This window comes from Rhamphochromis longiceps, linkage group LG1 (genome assembly GCF_057381845.1).
Source record: "Rhamphochromis longiceps isolate RC_006_pf linkage group LG1, R_longiceps_female_GT1.1, whole genome shotgun sequence".
Classification (NCBI taxonomy): Eukaryota; Metazoa; Chordata; class Actinopteri; order Cichliformes; family Cichlidae; genus Rhamphochromis; species Rhamphochromis longiceps.
In genome coordinates, this window is record NC_140557.1 from 10,975,759 (window position 1) to 11,001,156 (window position 25,398).

At 40.2% G+C, this 25,398-nt stretch overlaps 1 protein-coding gene across 7 annotated transcripts in view; it reads right to left on the reverse strand.

The window, feature by feature from the left end:
* The window catches only part of celf6 (CUGBP Elav-like family member 6), a 153,475-nt gene that overhangs the window by 42,337 nt on the left and 85,740 nt on the right, over positions 1 to 25,398 (reverse strand). For all 7 annotated transcript variants that reach the window (XM_085429230.1, XM_085429068.1, XM_085429082.1 and 4 more), the window contains exon 3: positions 7,463 to 7,511. In XM_085429230.1, coding sequence (XP_085285356.1) covers positions 7,463 to 7,511 — 49 coding nt within the window. The remainder of the gene's footprint in view (positions 1 to 7,462; positions 7,512 to 25,398) is intronic.

Here is a 25,398-nt window from a genome sequence, read left to right on the forward strand (position 1 = left end):
GAACAGCACAGTCCCTTGTGGAGCTGCTGTACTACACATCACTAAATCAGACAAAACACTGGCCAGTCTCACATACTGGGGCCTGTCTGTCAGGTAGTCAGTAATCCACAAGATGTGGGGAAGGTTGCTTGACATTTCATGTAGCTTCTCCCTCAGTAGCTGCTACTGTAGGAGAAGATACAAAAGTTACATAAAATGTGTTGAACACACACACACACACACACACACACACACACACACACACACACACACACACACACACACACACACACACACACACACACATATATACGCTTCTTCTGGGCTATATTCTCAGCAGCATATTAAACATATCAGGTCCCCATAAGGAGAATCATGTGCTAACAGCTGTCTAAATGACTCGGGTAAAGTTTGTAGCATGCATGCTTGTTGTTTTTGTCTGCTTCCATTTGTCTTTGCACTAGGATGATGTCGGTGTAAATGTGCAGTCATATTTGTTCCCATCAATTGAGCATTGCGTGGCACATCCGACATACTGTTTTACTTTTGTCCATGACGCGCTTACCATCAGGGTCATGCTTCACATGAAAACCAAGATAGTTCCAAACGCCAGATCTGAATGAGGGTGGGGGTGTGTGTGTGTGTGTATGTGTGTGTGTGTGTATTACCTTGCCTGTGACATAGATCCAGTAATGTTGCTACCTAAGCCTTCCTCTTAATGTGAGTGAGAGATACATAACTGAAGCCCATGTTGACGTGGATGTTTGGGCCATTAAGGAATCAAGATATACTGATAAAAAGTAGACTACTGGAAGAACGCAAACATGTACAAGGACTGTCAACATGGACTTGATAGAATGCTAGCATGCCAGCTGATCCAGTGAGACAGGTTATAAGGAACACATGTGGGAACAACGAATGAGCAGAGAATTAACACTGACACTTAAAATACCAAGAAACACTTGGAAGCTCAGTGTAATATTATCATTCAATGAATGTTAATATCAGAGGTGGAGATCCAGGGGCTACAGTGCAGTGGGAACAACAGACAGCTTAGTAGAAGAGAGCAGTGGAAGTGAACTAGATGATGCCCAGCCCCTTGCAATGACAGATGCATCTACTGAGCTGAGGATGAAGATCATTGCAGAATTCAAAGCTATCAACTCAACCTCAAAATATCCACCCAACTAAGAGTACAACACCCCTGTCTCACTAACAAAGTCCCATCAGAGGAAAAACTTGCAGATGTGAATACTCCCCTATGCACCATCTCCACTACCAGTATCAGTGAAACCAATGGAGCTCATATATTCCTCTCCCACGGTAATCCTAGGAGCACTTGGAGCACTTACACTTATTAAGGATGTATGTAGGAGAAAGCAACCATAGAGGGAAAAAAAAGGCTGCATGCCAAAATCAGGAAAGGCTGGAAGAATGTTAGAGGGTTAACTGAGGTGCAGAAAGCCACCATGAGTGACAAATCCCTAATGAAAAAAGAGGTACCACACGATTCTACAATGGAGGCTCTAGAAACTACCAAACAAAGGCTCAAAGTCCACTAGATGGAAGAGATTCACCAGAAAAGAAGAGGCCAAGAGAATAAATGACCTGTTCTCCAAAGAGCCATCCAGGGTGTATTCTCAGCTATAAGGGAATAACATAACAAGTGTAGACCCACCCACCAGTACTGTTGAAACTGTATAAGCAATACAGAAAGAAAATCTGTGCGAAAGAGATGGCACACAACACTAACACCAAGTGGCTGGTGGATCTAAGAGCAGACTTAAGAGCACACCACAACAACCTGCCAGAACAAGAGCCAGTCCACATAACAAAGAATCCTGATCCAAAGGATCCCAACAAGGGCATGATATCATCAAACTGGCCATTTAATTGTCTCTGTACAATATGGAAGCTCCGCATTGACCAGGCTGAGTTGGCACTTGAGTCAATTGGCCACCCACCAAAGTTTGCTGCCCCCCACGTCCACGGATAAAACTGTTTTGCATAAATGTGATGGCGAATGATTATTTTTGTTTTGTACCTGCAAATAGTTGGTTTTGAAAAAAAGGAAGGTATCTGTGTGGTATTTGAAATTTCAAAAATCTTATTTCCAGTGAAAGGACTACTGACCTAATTACTTGGTAATATTTGTTTACCATATTATTTACACGTATTTGATCCATATCATGTTGCAGAATTGGGCTGGTGCCAATCCCTGGACAGATCACTGGTGCATCTCATGGGCAACATAGAGACAGGCAACAGTTCACAATCTTACAATATATAATTGTTACTTGTCTTTCCTGATTAAGTTTGCTGTTAAAGTTAACTCCATTCTAGGAAAGTGAATCTTAAGCTACTTCTGCTCAACTCTGCTGAGAATCATTACAGCGATGGTTGGGACTTCCAGTCAAGGAAATTAACTACGTACATAATTAACTATGTACATATTTATCTTCTTTCTGTCTCTTTGCCATATTCTTCAAGTAACCTATATTTGACAACAGCATAATAAAACTGGAAATTCTGTTTTTGGTGTGCCACCCCAGTGTTTTTGGGGACCCCTATAAGGCCACCCATATGAAAGGAATTCTGGAGGAGCTCCTGCCTGGATTGACTACAGGAAAGCCTACGACACAATCCCCATACATGGATACTTTAGAGCTTGGGACTGTACAAGGCTAATGCACTGATAACATTCAACAGGACCTTAATGGGACTGTGGAAGACAACACTGGAGGATAACTCTAGAGCAATTGCACAAGTTATCATTAAGTATGAATACAGATATAGATTCAGGAGTGGAGTAACCATAACCCAAATCCGGTACATGACCCATGCTTTACACCAGAAGTGAGACAGTCATCAACTCACTGATGCACCTCACCAGGCAGGATCAGTGATATATGGACACACCTGAAGCCCATACATTTCTCTTAACTAACTTTAGGACATAATAATCTTTAAGGTAAGGTTATGTTAGACTAGATGTAATTTCCTGTATTATTATATTGCAAGAAATTTAAATATTTAATGTGTGAATATCAATATGTGAATCATATTCTGATTGTACATTAAGATTTTTGTCAGACTTCTAATCAGCAGAAAAATTTGGGGTTTGGGGATTTTGCATAAAGGGATATACATAAAGTATTAATATATAGAATGTCAACAACCTGAAAATGATTCATTTCACCTTTCACATTTCAATGTTGATGATGTGTATGGAAAAAATGTCTTTCTGAGGTTTTTGTTTGATGGGATTTGATCATATTTCTATGTCAGCATTAGGGTTAAATGTATTTAGTTGTTTTTTGTTTTGGTTTGCCTATTTGATATGCCTATCTTAAGATTAACTTGGACCAAATCTAACAGCCTAAGCACAGCCCAATTTTCAGAAACCATAAAAACATCCATGGATATCTGGCACTTAATGGGAAAAACTCAAAAATAAATTGAACAGCCAAAAATAGCAATCCCACATGAGGCTTGAATTTCTCCTCTTTGGGCATATTTCTTAATTTAACAACATAATATTCTGAAATGGTACTCTCCACATTGGAAAACGATGCTAAATGGATACCCAGTATGTCACAAATATCACAACAAACATTTCTAACCAAGCATCGGTGTCTGTTGAGATAGGGAATATGCATGCGTTTACTTCAAAGGCCTCATTCTATTTCTGACACGTTTCATTCCTACCCGGTTACCAGACATAGTTAGACCCCATTCCAGAGCAAAATAATGTGGAACCACACACTAAACCTCTCTGCTGTTGGTCCCTATTTGATGTGTACAAGTGGATTATCCAGTATAGTGAGGTACTAAATGGAATAATCAGGGGAGAACAAACATCTAAATTGTCAGCATATCAGGCATGATGGTACATGATACAGGCTTTGTATTTGTGAACACATTACTTATGCCACTGGAGCTGTCACATCTATTTAACTGATGGGGGTAGGGAGGGTAGCTTTAAATGCCATTATGCATGTTCAAAAAATAACACAGAACGATCAAGAAAACCTGAGAGAAATTAACTGTATGCAGTATCCTAAAAGCTAGGCCATTCAGTTGGTGCCTTGAAACCTAAAATTAAAACAGAATAACTGACTTTGATGGAAATCCCACACATTAACTGCTAACAGGAATCTTTTTTTTGGCACAATTCTTTCCAGAGGCACAGGGGGATCTTTTGGGTTCATTTGCATGTAAAGTGGTGCATGTTCCGTCTGTGGGTTTGAGGTGCCTCCAGACTCCCCCTCCCTTGTAGCCTGCCCGACTGACTCAGTGAGCAGCCCTCACTCTTCCCAACCTGCTGGGCTGGGGCACAACAGCGCAGCACAAAATATCTTAAGGTCCTGTCAATCTCTCCACTGGCCAACTGAGGACAGCCTTCTGAAGAGCAGCAGGTTGGCAAAGACAAACACGAGCCATTCACAAAGACTCCCCTCAGCCAGACAGACAAAAGGCATGGACAAGATATTAAAAAGGTTCACATAGGGTTGCTGAGTATTAAGTGCAGGGGTGGAAATTATTCTGACACTGTATAAGTTTCCAATATGAGAAAAGTATGGAGAGCTAAGATGTGTAGACAAATGTACTGAGTGGCACTTTGTGAAAAAGTCGATGTTGATGGATGTTGATGGAGGTTGCTGGGCATTTCAAGAGAGTGTTGAAACCATCTTATCAGAGTTAATAAAAGGAGAGGGTGTCGCTGGATGACCCATCATCTTTCTTCTCATCAGTGTGGTCTCCAGTCTCACAGCAGTGGCTAGAGGAGTGGGACCTGGCTCGAAGATTGTGTTTAGATAATGGCCATCTCCAATCATAGATAATCTGGCCCCATCTTTTCTTCACAGACACAGCAGCAGACAAGGTCAGGGGGAAAAAGATTCCTGGCAAGGCAAGGCGGAGATAGGGATGGGGCGGCTCTGAGATGATTTACTGCTGAGATTCACTCAGCTGCCTCCATCACCCTCCGTTAACTTTCTCATCCTGTCGTCTCTTCCCCTCTTGCTCTTTTTGTCTTCCATCTCTCACTCTCTTGCATTTCTCTGTGGGCCTTGTACTGAATCCCCATTTCTGTATCACTTGCTTCTTCTCCTACTTTACTCTGTTTTGCAAATGGTAGATGGACAAAGAAAGGGTAAAGTGGTTATATGGAAAGATCTATTGTAGAGATGCATTTTTCATTTTGGATTTTAAGTCAATTTTCTTAGGTTTCAAGTGCCTTTTCCTCCAATGACCACAGACCAATTGACAAAAAAACAAACAAACAAAAAAACAGGGTGCCGAGTACATTCAAAGTACACTGAGTAAATGTTAAATTGTCATAGTTGTCATAAGAGACATATTAAAAGGCAGCTAAGCTCCCCTACAATGCTAAGTTCTTTCTTGAAAATCTAAGGAAAATATAAAGTAGGCATGAGCCATTGTAATAGACAGCCAGAGAATGTGCTCTATGATCCACAGCGGTAGCCTATTGGCACTATGGTGTGGTGCTATGGCCCCCTGCCAGCCATTCTTTGAGCACTGATTTTTATATTTCCTCCTGACACTCCCATATCCCCAGGGAGAGGACGTCTCTCAGGGACACTGTGCACAAAAGAAGTGCTACCAGAGTCTCCAAATGGAGTAATGGGCCCTAATGTCTGCACAGGCACGTAATCGAGACCCTTCCACAAGTTCCCATGACAGATAATTGCTGATGTCTTGGTAGTGATAAATGTGACTCCATTCTAGAGGTGCAAATGTCCTGGTTCAGCCCTGGATTTGACAGTCTAAAGGCCCCACTGGGATTGGTGTACCTGACTGGTCCTGAGCCTTCCACAGATGACTCCCTCGCTACTTTCTCACTTTTAGTCAGCCCTAGCAGGGCTGTCTATTTTCCTTTAACCACAAGCCTTCATAGTAAATCTCATTTCATTGTCAGCCATGACTGTGGTTTACTTCCCTGGCCTGTCTGCTGACTTCCTGTTGCCATTAATGCTCAATATCTCTGTTGGGGCCTGTCTGCTCAGTCTTATTTCATTCTGTGCTGTGTCCTATCCTGTCCTCCTATATAGAAAGTTCATCTGACAGACTAGCAGGGGCAGCGTAAAAGCCTTCTGTATTTCATTCAGACTACCTGTTCATCTCCCTTCTCTTTCTGCAGAGAAAAGGGTAGTAATTGATATTGGGACCCATCCATCCTCCCCTCTTAAGCCGAGAGATCCAATTTATCTTGGTAAGAATGCCGATTGGCTCTCTCCCAGGCCTTGTCGGTCAGACTTTTCCTGTTTTTAGATGGCCGTTAATTAAAGTGCTGCCATGACAAAAATAAGATCTGCATGGGGGGGGGGGGGGGGGGGGGGGGGGGGTGTATGGCAATTGAAATGGCCCATCAGACTAACACTTGACCACATAAATCAGCAAAGTGACTCAGTGTAAACTGACCTAGGCAGTCTAAATCACCACTCTGAAATGAAAGCACGGGGCTGACACAGACCTGTTCGGTTAGATCAAATTCAGCCCACATAAATCTTTTTTTTTAACTTAATCTGCATTATTCTCAGTGATGTTAGTCAAAAGTGACATTAGAATGATCTAGTCAATCACCATGAAAGTCAAATTAGCGATGATAGGAAGCTGTGCAAAAGAATCTGCACAATGTTAAAGCAGAATGTGATGTTTTGATATCACAATTCGTTAATTCATACCACAATTCATACCTTTTTGTACTAAGCAAAAGACATATCCATTGAGTTCTACTGAAATGCTCACATCAAATAATGGAAATCATTGAAAATTACTTAATTTAACTTTACATGGTTCCATTTATCAGTGCTATTATATGCTATTAATGAGGCAGATAAATTGATAGGAATATAGACAAGTAAAAAGACAGGTTAGTGAATAGGTAGGTAGATAAGTCTATCTGAGGTAATGCAGAGTTTTCATAGAGTGATAGAAGGTGTTACTATCAACTACTGTAGTCATGCTCTTATTTTAGGATAAAACACATTATGGCTATACCACAAATGTTCCAAACGTCTTAGATCATAATACCTCAAAATGGTATTCGGTCGTAGTGCTGAGCCAGTTGACATGTTTTTAAGTTCTGACTCATCTATGTATGTTTGGACGATATTTTCCTCTTAATATTGACTTTAAAATCAGGAATAAAGATTATTCCCTCCCTATTCTTTTCTATTTTCTCAATATTTTATTTTGTTCCATGTCTTTCTATCTTGCCTTTGAACTGCTCCCAGTGACTATAAACCTGAGAAAGCCCCACTGCTGGCACAGACTGGAAGTCAATAGAAGCAAGTGACCTATATTACAGGCTAGTCTACTAACTCCTGGTATTTTCTCAAGTGAGAGCAGACTATTAGGGATTACATGAGTGCTATTTCAGTGTATTTGTGTTTTTACATGTGTGTGTTTTCTAATGGGGGGGTGGGGGTGCAACAGAGACCAAGAGAAGGTTAATTACCTCCTCGTCCTTCGCTGTCAGCAGGTTTCACCTGGATGGGCCGGTTCATCTGGAGAGAAAGGGAAAGAAGTAGATGGAGAGAAAGAAAGAGTGAGAAGAAAGAAAAGGGAAATCCCACGTTAGCTGGAAACCATATAAGGTGCAAGATGTTGCAATGTTCCTGGTGTTAATGTCCTGAGTTTGTCCTCCTCTGTTAGCTAAACACAAAAATCAAATGGTGAAGATGGCATAAAAAGAGATAAATCTGTCCAGTACTCCATGCCAGCATGTTTAATTAATCCAGGGCACTGCCTCTAGAGATGCCTGAATTCCCCTCACAGTTCAGCAGAATTAGCACTTTTCAATGACGGAGCCACACTGGGTGTCAGATGGCACTTGGAGATTAATGCTATTACATCAGCCACTCCCAGCCCCACCGGGAGAGGTCCTTTCTGGCTGGCCCTTGCTCTTCCTGTCCCCTCCTGGCTCCAGACTCCCAGTCACCAGCTATATCCTGCTCATTCCTGACCCTCAGCAATCCCTCTTTTCTGCCTGCATCCCCTCCTCCCCTTTCGCATCTCTACCCAGGAGCCCTTTTGTGACTTACAACCAATATGCTACTGGTCTGGTCAGCCAACTCCACCCTTCCCAAGCACCCTCCTTGTGCTAGAGCCTCCGAACGGCATAGCTATGAGCTTCTGAAAGGTTAACAGTAGGGAATTAATTTCATAGTGTGGTGAAAGTAAAACATTGCCAAGCTAACATGGGAATATAATAAATATATATATATATATATATATATATATATATATATATATATATATATATATATATATATATATATATATATATATATATACATACACATATACACACACACACACATATTAAAAGCTGCCTGCCATGAATAAAACTTCCCCAGGTTTTTTTCTCCCTGGAGTTTGAATACTAATACAGAAAATCACTTGATCTAGTGTTACAGATCTCTAAAATACAAATAACATCCCCCTATTCCTCTGTAAAAAAGGTGAGTGGTTTTAAGCCCTCGAAGACCCTTATTTATTGAGGCTACCTACGCACATAATATTTGGCATTGTATTGTATTTTTATTTTTGGCGTTGGGTTTTCTGTTTGTTTTTTTTGTTTTTTGTTTTTTTTCCAGACTTCAGTTGGCCATCTTTCTAACTAGGCCATGCAGACAGGTCCAACATGAGAGTGCCAGTGAATGGCACAGAGTACTGCCCACTCAGATCAGTCAGCTAGGGCAGGATAGTGGGTGTTGTGGCCCTCAGGCAACACAGCACTTGACAGCAGTTGACATGAGCTCAGACCTTGGTTGAATATAGACTTGGTGGACACGTATAGACAACTGTATACATGGTGACACTCCTGGGACGTAATGTGCTCTCGAAGCAATATGTTGTGACACTGGAACAAAGCTTTGTAAAATGACAGAGCCATCACAAGGCTTGCCCATGGAGCTGTTCACAGATGCACACACAGAGAAAACAGAGAGTGAGCGAAAGACAGAGACCAGAGCAACCAAATAAATATGTTAAGTTGTTGCTAATTGGAATAACAAAATTTCATATTATATATTCATGGAGTATGCGTTCCTCCTGGAGCATAGCCATCCAGCAGATGGCCAGAAATGCAAAGATCAGTTTTTACTCACTGCCCTTATGCTTTGTACTCACTTTTTTCAAGTGTTGGTGTGAGATAATTTGATAAATCACTGAGATAATTTTCACTCTCTCTTCTGTTGACAAACGCAGTCCCTCAGCATAAATGTTCTCAACACAAAAAATATAATTTTCTTCTTCTTCTAGGCTACATCCATTGTTCTGTGGGAGCCTGGTTCACTGAGACTCTTCAGTGAAGGAATAAATTTGGAATCCTGCAATTTTGTGTGATAGGAGCCCATGTGAGTCCCCGTGATTACATTCACATGTAAATCTTACATAAAGTTCAGGAGAGGTAAAGTATTGATATGCGAGTCTGCTATTGCCAGAAAGTTATTTAGAGTTAAGATAAGGTGTGGTGTGTACATTTGTAAGTTGTTGGAGGTGAGGTTTTGGGTTTTTTTGAGGGCAGAAATGGTCTCACATAAGAGGTTTAGGGTAGCCTGAATTCCCAAGATCCACGCCCAGTGATCAGTCAGCTTCCAGGTTTTAAATGGAAGCGACTGGTCAGGAGGCTTCATTAGTAGCCCCTGAGCCACTGCAGCAACAAGAGTCATTAAGCAGCCCAAAGTACACTTGGGGTTGCTAGGAAACCAAGTGGAGGTGGCCAGAAGGCAGACAAGGCAAGCTGGCTGCTGGTCTGTAGGCATTTAGCCAACCAATTGGCACGCTTTTCTTTCTTCTTATTATTTTTTTTTTTACTTCATCCAAGGAGGTCACAGTAAGAAAGGAGGGGAAAAAAGAGATTTCTCAACCCCCACCTTCAAGCATGCCCCACTTTCATGTCCCTTTTTAGTGACTGTGACAATGAGTTTTCGAGGGAGTCTGTTGCAACTTCTGCTCCAGCTCCCTGCCAAATTATGGAATTCATTTTTTTTTTTGCCAAACTTTGGGGTTGTGAGTGGTGCTCACTTGCATATGGCTGGAGTTAAGATGTTTGCTTCTCTGAGCTACTTTATAGTGTCCTCTGCATACATTTTCTTGAGGAAAAACAGAATGTTTCCAGCTTGCTACACAGAAATTGTAAAATTCAACTTTACTTTAATCTTCACTCTCTTTCTCTCACATACTGTGACACACACACAGGAGCACAAAAGTCTTGGGGCTCAATAACAGCAGGTGGCTTAGGTGACATTTTAATCCCTTATTACTGAGTGCAGGATTAGCCAACAGATCAAGGCAGAGTTAATTATATGAATTCATCAGAGGCTGGACGAAGAGGCTGCCTGCTTTCCCCTTGGGCCAAGACCCACCCCCACCCCACCACCCACCTTTTGCGTGCACACACACACACGCGCACACAGACACACTGAGAAAGATGACAAGTGACGTTCTGTATGTCTGAGAAGCTTGCTAGTTCCTTATTAGCATTGCAGTGGCAGGAAGCTAAGATAACACATACAGTGGAGCCTCCAGAGATGCTGTAAGACAAATGATATCTACTACCTTCCCATTGGGCCCTGTGAAATGAACTGCGTAGACTTTCGAGACAAAGACTACAAGCTTTCATCCTGCAGACATGTGGCTGCTGAGGCTGAAAGGAGTTCAACCACCCCCCGTCTTGCTTTATCTTTGTCTCTCCCTGCCCCTTTGGCCTCCAAAACCAATATGCTTCCCACCACAGCCCCTTAATGGGTTGATCAATGCTGACAAATAGGCAGCTCATGCTGACTTGCCTGGGAACTCACAGCTATGTGCCTGTGTGCTACTGCACTTAGAGAACCCATCTCTCTTTCTCTTCATCTCTCTTTTTTTGTCTTTTTCTGTTACTAACTTTTTTCTGTCCATATTTTCCCATTTGTCCATATTTTCTTTCTGTTCATATTTTCTTTATGCATAGAGATTCATTGTTTCAGTTCTAATCTCCAGGAGTGAGTCATACTGTTATGATGAGTAAAAGTCATCTGGAATCGCAAAGGGTTGGACCAAGTATGGAAGAGAGAAACTTTCTTACATTTTTTAACTAAAGGACAGTATATTTCAGAGTGTACACTTGTGTATTTGTGTGTACATTCACTTAAGAATACAGTGGGGCAAAAAAGTATTTAGTCAGCCACCGATTGTGCAAGTTCCCCCACTTAAAATGATGACAGAGGTCAGTAATTTGCACCAGAGGTACACTTCAACTGTGAGAGACAGAATGTGAAAAAAAAATCCATGAATTCACATGGTAGGATTTGTAAAGAATTTATTCGTAAATTAGGGTGGAAAATAAGTATTTGGTCACCTCAAACAAGGAAAATCTCTGGCTCTCACAGACCTGTAACGTCTTCTGTAAGAAGCTTTTCTGTCCCCCACTCGTTACCTGTATGAATGGCACCTGTTTGAACTCATCATCTGTATAAAAGACACCTGTCCACAGCCTCAAACAGTCAGACTCCAAACTCCGCCATGGCCAAGACCAAAGAGCTTTCGAAGGACACCAGGAAAAGTATTGTAGACCTGCACCAGACTGGGAAGAGTGAATCTACAATAGGCAAGCAGCTTGGTGTGAAAAAATCAACTGTGGGAGCAATCATCAGAAAATGGAAGACATACAAGACCACTGATAATCTCCCTCGATCTGGGGCTCCACGCAAGATCTCATCCCGTGGGGTCAAAATGATCATGAGAACGGTGAGCAAAGATCCCAGAACCACACGGGGGGACCTGGTGAATGACCTGCAGAGAGCTGGGACCAAAGTAACAAAGGTCACCATCAGTAACACACTACAACGGCAGGGAATCAAATCCCGCAGTGCCAGACGTGTTCCGCTGCTGAAGCCAGTGCACGTCCAGGCCCGTCTGAAGTTTGCCAGAGAGCACATGGATGATACAGCAGAGGATTGGGAGAATGTCATGTGGTCAGATGAAACCAAAGTAGAACTTTTTGGTATAAACTCAACTCGTCGTGTTTGGAGGAAGAAGAATACTGAGTTGCATCCCAAGAACACCATACCTACTGTGAAGCATGGGGGTGGAAACATCATGCTATGGGGCTGTTTTTCTGCCAAGGGGACAGGACGACTGATCCGTGTTAAGGACAGAATGAATGGGGCCATGTATCGTGAGATTTTGAGCCAAAACCTCCTTCCATCAGTGAGAACTTTGAAGATGAAACGAGGCTGGGTCTTCCAACATGACAATGATCCAAAACACACTGCCCGGGCAACAAAGGAGTAAGAAGCATTTGAAAGTCCTGGAGTGGCCTAGCCAGTCTCCAGACCTTAACCCCATAGAAAATCTGTGGCGGGAGTTGAAAGTCCGTGTTCCTCGGCGACAGCCCCAAAACATCACTGCTCTCGAGAAGATCTGCATGGAGGAATGGGCCAAAATACCAGCTACTGTGTGTGCAAACCTGGTAAAGACCTATAGTAAACGTTTGACCTCTGTTATTGCCAACAAAGGTTATGTTACAAAGTATTGAGTTGTATTTTTGTTATTGACCAAATACTTATTTTCCACCCTGATTTACGAATAAATTCTTTACAAATCCTACCATGTGGATTCATGGATTTTTTTTTCACATTCTGTCTCTCACAGTTGAAGTGTACCTCTGGTGCAAATTACTGACCTCTGTCATCATTTTAGGTGGGGGAACTTGCACAATCGGTGGCTGACTAAATACTTTTTTGCCCCACTGTATCTGTCTTTGGCCGGTGTGTCTGATTGATAACAGTGCAGTGGGAGAAAAGACAGACAAGGACACCACTGGCATTTGACCATGTTTCACTATGGTATGTGAATACCACAGCTCACAAAGCAGCCAAGAATAAATTCTATCTATCAGATGCTCTACATACAAATATTGCTCTCTTGGAATAAGTGCTCACACTTGTAATAAGTGCTCACACTTGGAATAGTGTGAACACTTAAACACTTCAGCCATTCTTGAGTCCCCTTGACTGATTCTTTAACTTCTTTCCTGGTTTTTAGATAACTAACATTACCAGATATTAAGAGGACGTCTGATGAACATCTCATCTGTAAGCTGAAATACTTTATCTCAGTTGTTACCTACAACTTAGGCTACTAAACAGCTGGAAAGTATCCAAATGATTAATCGTCCAACTTTGATAATTTGATAAAGACATTCTAATCAGCTACGAAAACCTAAACTTAAACATCAACATGATATAAAACTTTGCGCACCAGACAGAATTAACTACTCAAGTCACAAATTTAATCAATTCCAATTCTTTCTAATGAAGAATGAGTGTTAGTGTTGGCTTAAACTCCCAAAAAACGTCCTTATAATGCAGCTGGTGTAATAAACAAAAAGTTGCTAAACAAAAGGCACTTTGCTGAATCCATAAAATGAAAGTTAATTCCAAACTATAGTTTCATAAGGCTGCAATGAAATATTTCCATATTGAGCTTAATTTTAATGATACATTTACAACACCCAGTGGAATCATTGCGTCATATACACATGATGCAAAATGAAACCAGATCCAGGCACACCTGCTCGTTTCGTTCTTCAGTAAGCATCCACGCTTGACAGTTGCTTTGGGTGAATTGGGATATTTATAGGAGAAGGTGTGGTGATGAATCATTACCTCTTCAGTCAGTTACATTACTCATCTCATAACTTTTAAACAGCTGTGCCAATCACGGTGGCACTGATGAAAGTGGCTCACCAAATGAAAGGAAGAGTCCAGACCGAAAAAGAAAAATCTTCTTGTCCAGAAGGTGCAGAGTGGCAACCTTATAATAAATGCAATTCATCTTCATATTCAGGGTGCAAAGCCCAGATGATAAACCTCTATTTGATTTTTTTTTTACCCTTTATAGAGATATCGACTGACGGTTCATTATTTTTTCAATCTGTCATAAAAGCACAGTTGTATTGTAAAAGAGACACTGATCTGTTTTATAACCAACCTGTATATACAGTGTAAAATGACTTGCATTGTCATTCTGGTTCTTTTCACTTTGTTTGATTTAGAAAATTAACAAAGTTAGACTCATTTAGTTTTGACTGCTTCTGAATGTTCTAAAAAACCCACAACTGCCAAAAGTGTGATTGAGCATTGCCCCCTTTAAGCCGTACATAAACGAGCAATTTTCCACAAACTCCTGTTTGCATGACTTTTACTAGAAAATTGTGCAAATGTTTTCCTGTCTAAAACAAATAACTTACTTTGTTAACTAAAACAACAATTACACCCATACTTCTGCTCTACTACATTACATTGTTCATCACATCTACAAATCAAGCTCGATTGTGTTTTTAATGTGTTGTAAGTGCATAAACAAAAAGAAAAAACTGTAATACACACTGACCTGTTGAAACTGGAATAACTGTATCATTCAGGTATTGTCTCACTGTGACATGGTGGATTTAAAGGAAGATCTTTAAAGAGGATCAGTGAGAATTAATGTAGTGTCTTATGACACTTATGACTGAGTGTCTAAGTGTCTTAGTAAGATATTCGGCCAACATGTGCTGCCAAAAAAGAGTCACTGTCTTGTCATTGATTCTGCACGTATATCAAAGTCTAATAGAGAGATGGAGCACCTTTATTCCAAAAGATAATTCCTCGTTTGGTTTGTTGATGAGTGCTGTCTGACACGTCAGTCCAAAAAGTAGTTTAATTAGAGATCTGTTGATTGGCAAAGACACGGCACACAATTCATAGATTTTTCATTTTTATCCACCCATTCAGTGAGGTCTCTTTGCCTATTAGAGAAGGTTATGCAAACCTGCAAGGGACCACTTCCATTAGGACAAAAATATTTTGGGGTTGGCTTTTTTGGTCTTTTTTTTCCAGAGGACAAAGAGATTCACTCAGAACAGCTTTGTATTGATTTCTAAGCAGGAAATGAGTATAAACCATGCAAGCTAAAAGCTCCACATAGTATAACAGAGGCTGTACCAAGGTTTCAGGGTTTTCCTTAAATATGTCCCCAACATAGTGATTTTTTTGTTCTTGTTTTTGTTTTTACTATTGTTCATGCAACAACTGCATAATGTCAAACCTCACCACAGTCAAATGTTACAAATGAATAACAAAATAGAAAAAATAATATTGACACTGGTTAATTAATTCGTCCTTGCTGTTATTTCATCTCCATTCAAGTCATCAGGGATGATTATCTTGATAAGCCATCCATTGTTTGATGCCTCTCATTATCATTCAGCAGTTTCGCCGTCAGTGAATTCATTGGAGCTGTTGATGCCGTTTACAGCCTTTTAAGCTCAATTAAAGATGCTTAATGCAGACTGACTTTTCTTACAGAACCCACAAAGAGCCATAGGCACTGGTTGAGACAGAGGCTCTTGATTACAAAATGAAATGTACAGACCATTATTAGGCCGATATATATGCCCTGTCTTCTGTCATTAATATTAGTGCCTTTTGAGGTTCAGAGAATTGTGGTTAAGTAATCTGTTTCAGTGAGTGGAACTGACATCTCTGTCAACAGTGTGGTTTTGTTTGTTTGTATGTTTTCTGATTTTTAATAGATAATTTTTTCTTCCAGTATGTGCTCTGTGGAAGCCCTAATGAAAACTGATATTACACACAAGACAAAGCTAAAATTAAACGTCTACATATTTAATAGTTTTTACATTCTCGGTATGCATTATACTAACGTTCAAAGTCCTCTTCTTCACCTTGAATTACAAACATTATGTCACTGTAGGCCTCATTTTCAAACCAGATCTTGCACTGGCTGCACTATACCTGCCCAAATTACTGTTTCCATCATGCATCACTCACACGTCAGGACATTCTGTCTGTGTGGAGGGAAAACAGGCCCAGCACAGCGGGAATGATTCCTCTCTTAAATTGGAGTTCACAGTGACCTCCCCGTGAGGCCAGTGAGCCAAGAGAGGTTGGTTCTTCCTTGTGGGTTGGAGGGAGATGGGTTAGAGCTAAAGTGATCACACCCTGCCTGTCTCCCTTGAAAACACATGAAGGAGGGCTGTGTCTGCCTCACTGTGAGGACGAGGGAGAAAGGGTGCTGACAGCTGAGCAGAGGGTTGCTGGCGGTGAAATGTGGCCTATTTTTAGCTTTGAGTCTGAGCTCCTATTTAAAGACTAGGTACTGAGGGTCAGTTTGGGAAGAAAAGGGGGCATCAACGGCAAAAAAGTTTCTTCAATCTAGCTGACACAGTAATCCCTGGTGTTATGCTGCAGTATCTTAGGAAAACATCTTTGTATTTGTGTTTTGTCTCTGTAATCTCTCTCTAGTTCTCCATAATTACCTGGCAATTGATTCTCTCCTGGAGCGAGGTTTTTGCTTTTAATTTATCTCTATGAATCCGGTATTGGCTCTTTGGTCCTGTGAGAGGCCCGGCTGAATATCTGAACCAATCTATACCACACTGCCCTGCTTTGCCTGGTCCAACCCAATCTAGTCTTGGGGACTGTAGCCCTGACAGCATTCATAATAGATCTATTCTCCTATTCTGTTTTTATGTTTTACCGTATCAAAAGGCCTCCTCTGGAGCAGGGACAGAGGTAGACACAGACAGAAAGTGGATGAGAAATCGAGCTATCACACCATCCTCTGCTCCATAAAGCCACTGTTCTTCCTCTGACTGTAGATGGATTGCTGTGTAGATCACTCCAACCAATGGCCAGTACGCTATATTACATTTATTCCTCCACCTTTTTTCCTCTGCCCGTGGATTTAGGGGGGTGGAAAGAAGGACAGGGGGAGTTGGCTAGAGGTGCATCAGAAGGTGGGGAGTGGGGGGTGACAATTCAACACAGTGAGACAAGACTAACAAATTAGTCAAAGTGACAGGGAGTTTTATGAGGTCTGCTCTTGTGAGGCGACTGCTGCTCTCTCCCCTCTCTTTCCCTCTCTCTTTCACTGGGCTGCAGGGACATTACCGGGGCCATATGTATGTGTGTGTGTGTGTGTGTGTGTGTGTGGGTGGGTGTGGTACATACTGGAGCATTTCAGAAGGAAAACAGTAATGAAAAAAAAATGGTGAATGAGGAGAAACTAGAAACATCAAAGTTAAAGAAAAAGAAAAAGTCAGAAATAACAGACTTCTAAAATACAAAAATACTTTCTGTTCTTTTGCATAAATAACTAATTGTTAGGCTTTAGAAATGTGATCATTTAAAGTCAAAACTGCAATTTTGCCAGCACATAAAACTACTGTGGTGTCAACATGAGGGAGTTTTAATATGTTGGGCTTTTAATCTGTTATTTTATAACAAAGAGGGAACTTGTGTTTGTCGAAAATGTAAGAAAAATTGTTCAACTTGTTATTATTGTATCCTTTGCATTGTAAAAATCTCATCAATTATTTTTTTTAATTAACTCAGTGTAATTAGAGAAGTTTGTCAGGTAACTAAATATCCAATGAATTACTTAAGTCATAATTAGGCTATTTAGAGACACTGTTTAATACTGTGTTTCTAAACACTGATTAATTGCTTATACTTCCCAATACGCATTGTATTAATGTGAAACCAACAATATGCACAGAAGAGTAAGATAGTGTTTTCTCTGACAAAAATGAAAACAATAACAACCATAATTTTAGCCATAATTATGTAAAGTGCCTTCATTTTCTGGAAATTATAATGATAAATATTTTTTCATAGCTTATTGTGACTTTGAGTTTTAAAAGCCCTGCCAATAAGGTTTGACACAGTTAATAGCATGATTAAAATAAACATAAATATAAACATTTCTGGATAAAGCTTGTAAATGTCTTCTCTCAGAAATTAGGAACAAGAAGGAGAAGTTTGGTTTCACTCTATGCTTTGCCGATCTTTTAGCGTCTCTTAATTTACCTGAGACTCTAAATTTACCTGACACTGTGACACTAGTGATAACAAGATGCTGAGTTCTTTTTTCAACAGAAATATCTATTTGGAACTCCTAATTCAGTCAACATTTGTCTATGCACATGCACAATTGCAAAGTAGTACAATCTGATAACAGCACACATACTGCTGCCAGTACAGGCTCCAAAGCACGGAAGGTTAAATGCCCTGATTCAAGCACACAGAGCCAAGGCAAGAATCACAACAATAACCTGGTAGCTTCCCAGGAGCATCTGTCACTCTGCAAGGCCACAGCACAAATGTTTGTGAGCCAGCCTGGGAAAACAGCTAAAGTAGTTCACGGTATAAAGAGGAGCAAGAGAATAATAATAAGTGGAAGGTAATGACACACAATGCATCTGTCAGATTTATGAGTGTATATCCTACTCTGCTCCTCTCGTATACCTGCCGGTTGGCTCTGCACTTGAGGCCACACAGTCCACAATGCTGTTGAAAGAGTCGGCAGTGAGAAATCACAGAGCAGCAGGGAGAATAGTGCCGGACTCTTGCTCTGCTACAACATCCAACAATCAAGCCCCAGAGTGTGCATGGACACAAACATTTCAAAATGGTCTGTGGATTTTTTCAAAATAAAACAAAGGTTTCAACAAACAGGGAGTATCTCCAAAATTTTTGTTTATAGGGAATCCAAAGTTGAGCCAGAGGAGATGTTTCTCTTGTTCTTCATTCAGTCATGCTGAATTTCCAGGTTAGCTTTTGTTTTACTAGTGTGCAGTGAAAAGTTGACAAGAAAACACCAATATGAATGATGAGGAGTTCTAAATGATTTGCAGATGTGTGAGAAAGGTTATTGTGAACAAAACTCTCATATTTGTATAGTTATGGTTGCTTTGTGATTTACATGTTGAAAACCTTTTTTTTTCTTTTGTGCAGTATGTTTTTAGATAGTTATTTCATCATCGATATAAACCTAATATGAAGCACATGTGTCAATCAAACAAGTAGATATGAAAGTAAATATATGTTTTAAATAAATAAAGCATGTTTAAATAAACAAAGCATGACATCTTAGCTACCGATATCTTCTAGGAGAGGTATTTCCAAATGGTGTTCCTTGAGGCAAGTCCAGGGGTGCCTTGGGATTTTGAGTTAATTATACAGTGCAAATGCACATTAAGTAATGAATAAGATTTAAATTTCCTATATTAGTTCACAATGAAATATATAATTGATGATTGACTGCTTTGCTGTGTAGTACAAGCTAATTAAATTGTAGGATACATGCTAGGTCTAAATGCTTCAGATGATAAATAGGCTATTTTCTGCAAATATGGATATAGGTATGAAGAAAAACTGATTCACATCAACAGTGACAGACAGAGCAGACAGACTCTGCTGATATAAACGTAAGAAAAGGGGCAACCATGTATCATGTAAAAATATAACAAAAAAACCCCCAACAATATAGCGCATACAAGGAAATAATTTGGATTTATGATTTATAAAAACTACAAACACCCAAAACCCAAAATATGTATTTATTTTAGGCTAATAATATATATGTAAACATGTGTTTACCTAAAAAAGGATATCAGGTTTTGAGTATGGAAGAATAAAGTAGATCAGAGTAGAACAGAACAGAAACGGACAATAATGCTATCATCAGTCTTAAAAGCAGAGTAATATCGCCAATGAACACATTTATTTGTCTTCTTATTTTCACTATGTGGATACGGTGATGCATTGAGCTTAAAAGTCACAGGAAGCTTCCTTTGATTGTTTTGCTTTTAAGGATTTTCTTTTCAATAAAAATTAAAACAAAATGACAAATTATTGAATGCAGCAGGACTTTTAGCATTTTAAGATAAAATCCTATGCCATGCTTACACACAAGCTGCTTATGATGCATGCTTTACATTCAACCTATTCTCTTGTCAACACACAAAAGGGCACTGTGTATTCATGAAAATCCACTCACACTCACAGGCTGTGCATAATAATAGAAGACAAAAGCATGAGGTTGCCCATTATGCAGACACCCATATTTAAATGGTCTCATACACACAGAACAGAACAAACACAGAAAAAATAATACTAATAACGGAACAGAAGACCTATTGTTTTAATAATAAAGAGGAGTGTTATTACACAAACAAATGCATGCATGTGGATATCCATTTACATAGAAACACAGACACCAATATCTCCTTGTTCATTGCACACATTCATTTACACACGCTTATGCTAGCGGACTTCTTTAGAGATGCCTTTAGACACAGACTAGCGCACACACATAAGCACACAACCCTGTAAGTGTGTTTCAAGATGCCGTTAGGACAGAAGGTTGTTTGTGAAAATGATCACATCAATCGAAGTGATAGATAAAAGACTGGGAGCAATTGATAAAGTGCCACAATTATTTGGAAGATGAATGGCTGAATTTGCTTTTGAAATTGGACTGGATCTCAGTGCAATGGAACAGAACTCATCATCATCAATGAGCCTGCCGTTAGATTGCATTCTGTCACAACCCAATATCAGCCCGGACAATTGGATCCATCTGCCAAATGGGATCAAATAGACCTACTCACACAATATCAAAAGTGATGTATAGTGACCATGTGCAAACCATATTAGAGTGAAAATGCACAATGCATCACTGTGTATGCTGTTGCATGTGTTCACATATTACATTTGATATCACCACATGTGAGTATGCTCAATAGAAATTATTAGGAGAACACATGTACGACACGGAAGGAAATGATACAACCAGCAGTAGGGGGATGCTTGATGCTTAAATGCTCCAAACGAACCCATCAATTCATATAAAATGTGTGAGATGGTTATAAAGACAAGGTATAGAGTGAATAGCTTGAAAGTGATGTGCAGTTACAGGCCGCCTTTAACAGTTGGATGAAGTAGAAATCACTTTCTTTCATCTTCTAACTCCCCAGTTCCTGTTTTTTTTCTTTTATTGTTATTATTTAAAAGAATATTTGCAAAGTTGCAACTCATAAAACTTGCACTATCGGATCACATAATTTATTTAAGCCTATAAATCCTTTGGCTTTTGCAGTTATACGCCTCATAATGATGCATTGGTTAACACGGCCTGAATATTTGAGCCACATAAAAAAGGTAATAGATTAAACCAGGGGAGTGTGTAGAGCCGCAGCGTGTGTGTGACTGCGTGCGTGTGTGAGCAGAGCTATCGGTAAAGAAGTATTACTGCAGCTTACACAGGCCTTTGCATACAGAAGGGAACATCAGAATGCACTGTATCGCCACTGCATGGACACACACAAAGCAAAAGAAGAGGGACAAACCAAAAGGGGCTGGAGGGAAACACACTAAGTAATGTATTGTGCTAGGATGATAGGTGACACGGTCTGATGATAAAGAGGAAGCGTGTAAATGGGCCTCTATTAAGGGAGAGGAAGGTTGAAGGATTGTTTACAGCCACAAATCTGCCCAAAGAAAACATATTACACCTGAAATTAGTTCTTTAATTTTTCAGTCTGCGGTGTCTTCAGAGATATCTATAGCATCTAGTATGTCTAATTCGCAGGGACTATAAATCACATACACATCTGCTTCAACCTGTAAATCTGTCAGGTATAATGACATTGTAATTGTAATCTTTATTTGTTGTATTATTTAGTTCTTGGCTTATTTTTCTTCTTATTTTCATTGTTTTCTATTCTGTTGAAGTCCAGTCTCTGGGGAAACTATAAAGTAAAATATTGCTGTCTAGAGCACTCGCAGGCAAAAGTTAACTGAAAGGTAATTAAACTTTTCCGGAGACACACTCATACACAAATCTACACTGCACCTACGTTTGCAATAAAATGGTCTTCTTTCTGGTTGTATGTGAAGGAGTATGTGTACACTGCATCCTGACATAGCTTTCACCATTCCATCTTGTCTTTTTTCCTTTACCCTCGAGCACACAAAATACCCCCATGGAGTCAAAGAGAAAAGTACGCATACACCGTCATGTGCACTCATAGTCCCCCACACACACATTATTCCTGTGCGGTCAGTGTCTGGGGGAGCTGTGCTGTCAGAGAGCAGACCGTAGTGTTCCTGGTCCCTGCTCCACCTGCTGTGACAGCTAATTAGGCCTGGCCAAAAAGCCAAGCCTGTCTGGGTGCTGAAGTGGGTGTCATAGCATGACAATGCTATGGCAGGGCAGGGCAGGGCATGGCATGGGATGGCACAAGGATAGTGTCGCCAGCTGATAAGATGCCCTACCATGATGTCCAGGGACACACCTTACCTGGGAACACCCACGACCACAGTGATGTGTCCTCGTCTTCCTTAGTCTCCCCTTCAGTCATTAATTACAGTCACGCACTTCTATTAGTCCTCCATTTAGACTAATCAACAAGCAGGGTCTCCGCTGACATCATTAGCTCTCATAACAAGCACCAACACACTGGGAGGGGCATTCCAGAGCCTTTTGTGAGCATTAACCCTTCCTTGACAGTAATGAGTCTTCCTTATTTTGTGGGTACATCAGGGCCGTTTGTCCTCCTCCAGTTGTCCAACACCCCCGAGCCTGTTTCTCTCACACTACCCTGTCATTAGGAGACAGCAGAAGCTAGCACTAAAGCTGTGGATGCTCCAAGCAGACAAGGAAGCTTAAATAGCATGGCAGGATGTTACCACTGCAAGGGGTGTGTGTGCAATGTATTTTTGGGAGGGTTAGGGATCAAAGGCACTGAGGAAATGGGATGAGACAGGACAGCCTACGCCTCTTGGGTAAGTGTGTTTCTTTGAGTGTGTATGTAACTCATATTAGATATGAGGAAGAGAAGGAAACACAGGTTAGAGATGATGACAGGGAGCTCAGACATTCCCCTGGACCAGCAGGGGAGCATGGAAATAGAAAACAGTCCCCTGAGCGACAGCGCAGCCTCCTGAGATTTGAGCCATTTGGACATAATATTAAAAGCACAATACAGACATACGCATAATTCTAAATGCACAAACTGAGTATTAAATCCTGCTAGTTTTACAAAAGAAAAAGAAACAAACTTATTACTACCTTTTACTATATTACTATTTACTTTTTACTTGTCATGCATATGTACACAACTGTGCAGCAGATGGTGTTAATTGTCCTCCATATAGTCAAATTTCTCAAATGAATTAATATGTAAAAAGAAATAAAATCAGTTAGATGTGTCATGCAAGCCATGTGTGTGAGGTGTGGCTTAATGGAGCCAAACAATTCATCATAATTCATCACAGTTTTTTAGAGCATGTACTTGGTGAGGAGCTTTCAATGGGTAAATGCAGAACGTATGTTTTAATATGTCATCCATTGCTTTAATATATCCATGGTAACTGATTGTCTGCAGGGTAAACATCAGAGCAAAGCACTTAGCAATCACAACCAGCTTTGCAAACCAAAGAACACATTCAATAATGTACTAGATGAGAACACTTGAACCATACTGAAAATAAGCACAAAGGGTGAGAAAAATACAACAAAGTTAGAGAAATCTTCACGTGCACAGCTTCAAGTTGACTCCAAAGGCACAATCCTAGCCAATTACCACATTCCAACTTGCGCTGAGGGCAATGGGTAGGTCTTTCTGTTCTTTACTTATTAATCTCCACCAGACTGTCTGCATGGTGGTTTGACAGACTGTTCGCTGTGAAAATTCATGTAATCTCATCTTCTTCTTCTGTCTCATTCACCTTAGTTTCAACCATCACTGACCAGTAACTGAATTTTATTATTGGAATTTTCTAAACTGTACTTTATAAAGGCATGCATGCCCTTCTTCCCGCTGTGTGTTAATGAGCCTGAACCATGTGAAAAAAGAATTTAAAGTTGTTTTTTGAATACTGTAGCCATACTGGTAAATCTTATAACAAAACGATTGGAATAAAAAAAGTGTGGAGAAGGAAAAGAACAGCTAATGATCCAAAGCATGCCACTATATCCATCAAACATGGTGGAGGCAAACTTCGCATATTTGGCCGCCAATGGATATGAGTCACTTGTGTTTACTGACAATGCGACAGAATGAATTCTGAGGTGTATAGAACTATGCTCAGACTGAGGTATAGTTTGCAAAACTGATTGGTTCCAAAGGCAAATGTAGATACTGCAAAAGCAATAGTAGCAATAGTAACAAAACCTATCCGGTAGTTAAGTGATGACGTGACGAATCCTACTTCCGGGCCTAAAGTAGTCTGCGTTTAATATGGCTTTTGTGTTGTTAACAGGTTTAATGTTTTGTATTGTCTTCTATTTGATCTCAAAAAGCTCCTAAAACAGTCAGTGATCACTGTTGACCTGCCTCGGCTTTTATTACCGCTAATCATTTATTTAAGCTCAGTTTTTAAAACCTTAGGATGTAACTACAGCCCAGCCCATGCAGCAGTATATGAATGACTAACCTCGTATTGTGGATGGATTATCTCAGTTGTTCTCCTGGCTGAAGTTTGGTCCTTTTACAGCATCCTGCCATGCGATTACATTTGTTCCTGACCACCGAGAACACTCACGTTAACTTTTATCGAGTGGAAAAAAGGTTAGCTTGTTTATATTATGCTAACATAGCTGTGTCGCTAGCGGTCACATAGCACATCATTATATACCAGCTAGCTAAACTTCAGTAACCCTACAAACGTCACTGCTGTTTAGCTTTCTGTCTTCATTTATGCTGGAAGTGATAACAGAGCTGTACGTTTTAATTTGTTTCCAAAACCCCGCAGTCAGGACATGCTATATTGTATTTAGATAGAAGCTAGCGAGCTAACTTCCTGCTAACTTCTAACTCCGTTAAATGTCATAAATTCCGTTTTCATGGATGCCTGGATGTTAAACTCAATTGTTACACCTGGTAGAGCAGAACGCTGATCATTTGATCGGATGAAAGACTTTAGACAGTTTTTCAACTCTCAGCAATGCCATAGTGATCGTTTGATATATGGACCTGCAGCGGAGTTTAGGCCCAGATACGGCAAGTGACGTCAGACTTAACAACCGGATAGCTTCTCAAAGCAAAGATGTGTCATATTCTTCAATGGCCAAGTCAGTCACCCTGTCTCAGTCCAATTGAGCAGCCTTTTAAGTTGACAGTTAAGACAAAACTGAATGCAGAAAGTCTCAAAAACAAGCGCTAACTGAAGGTGGCTGCAGTAAAAGCCTGTTGAAGTATCTCAAGGGAGGAAACACAGCATTTGGTGATGTCTACAAGTTTTAGACGTCAGGCAATCACTGGCTGACACAGATTTTGATCCAAGTTTTGAAAGCAAACCATATTTTAAACAATATGTTAGTTTGTCAAATTGTCCTTTTAAAAAATGGGGAACTATATGTTTGTATACTAATGTTTGTAATACCTAAACTCTTCAAGGAATACTTTTCTTAAAACCCTTAAATTAAGACTGACAGAGTCAATTACATCATGATTGCTTGATTTAAAATCCAACATGACTGCACATGGCCCATAAAATGTGGTGCAACTGTTAAGGGGTAAAGACATTTTAAAGTTGCTGGAACAGAACAATT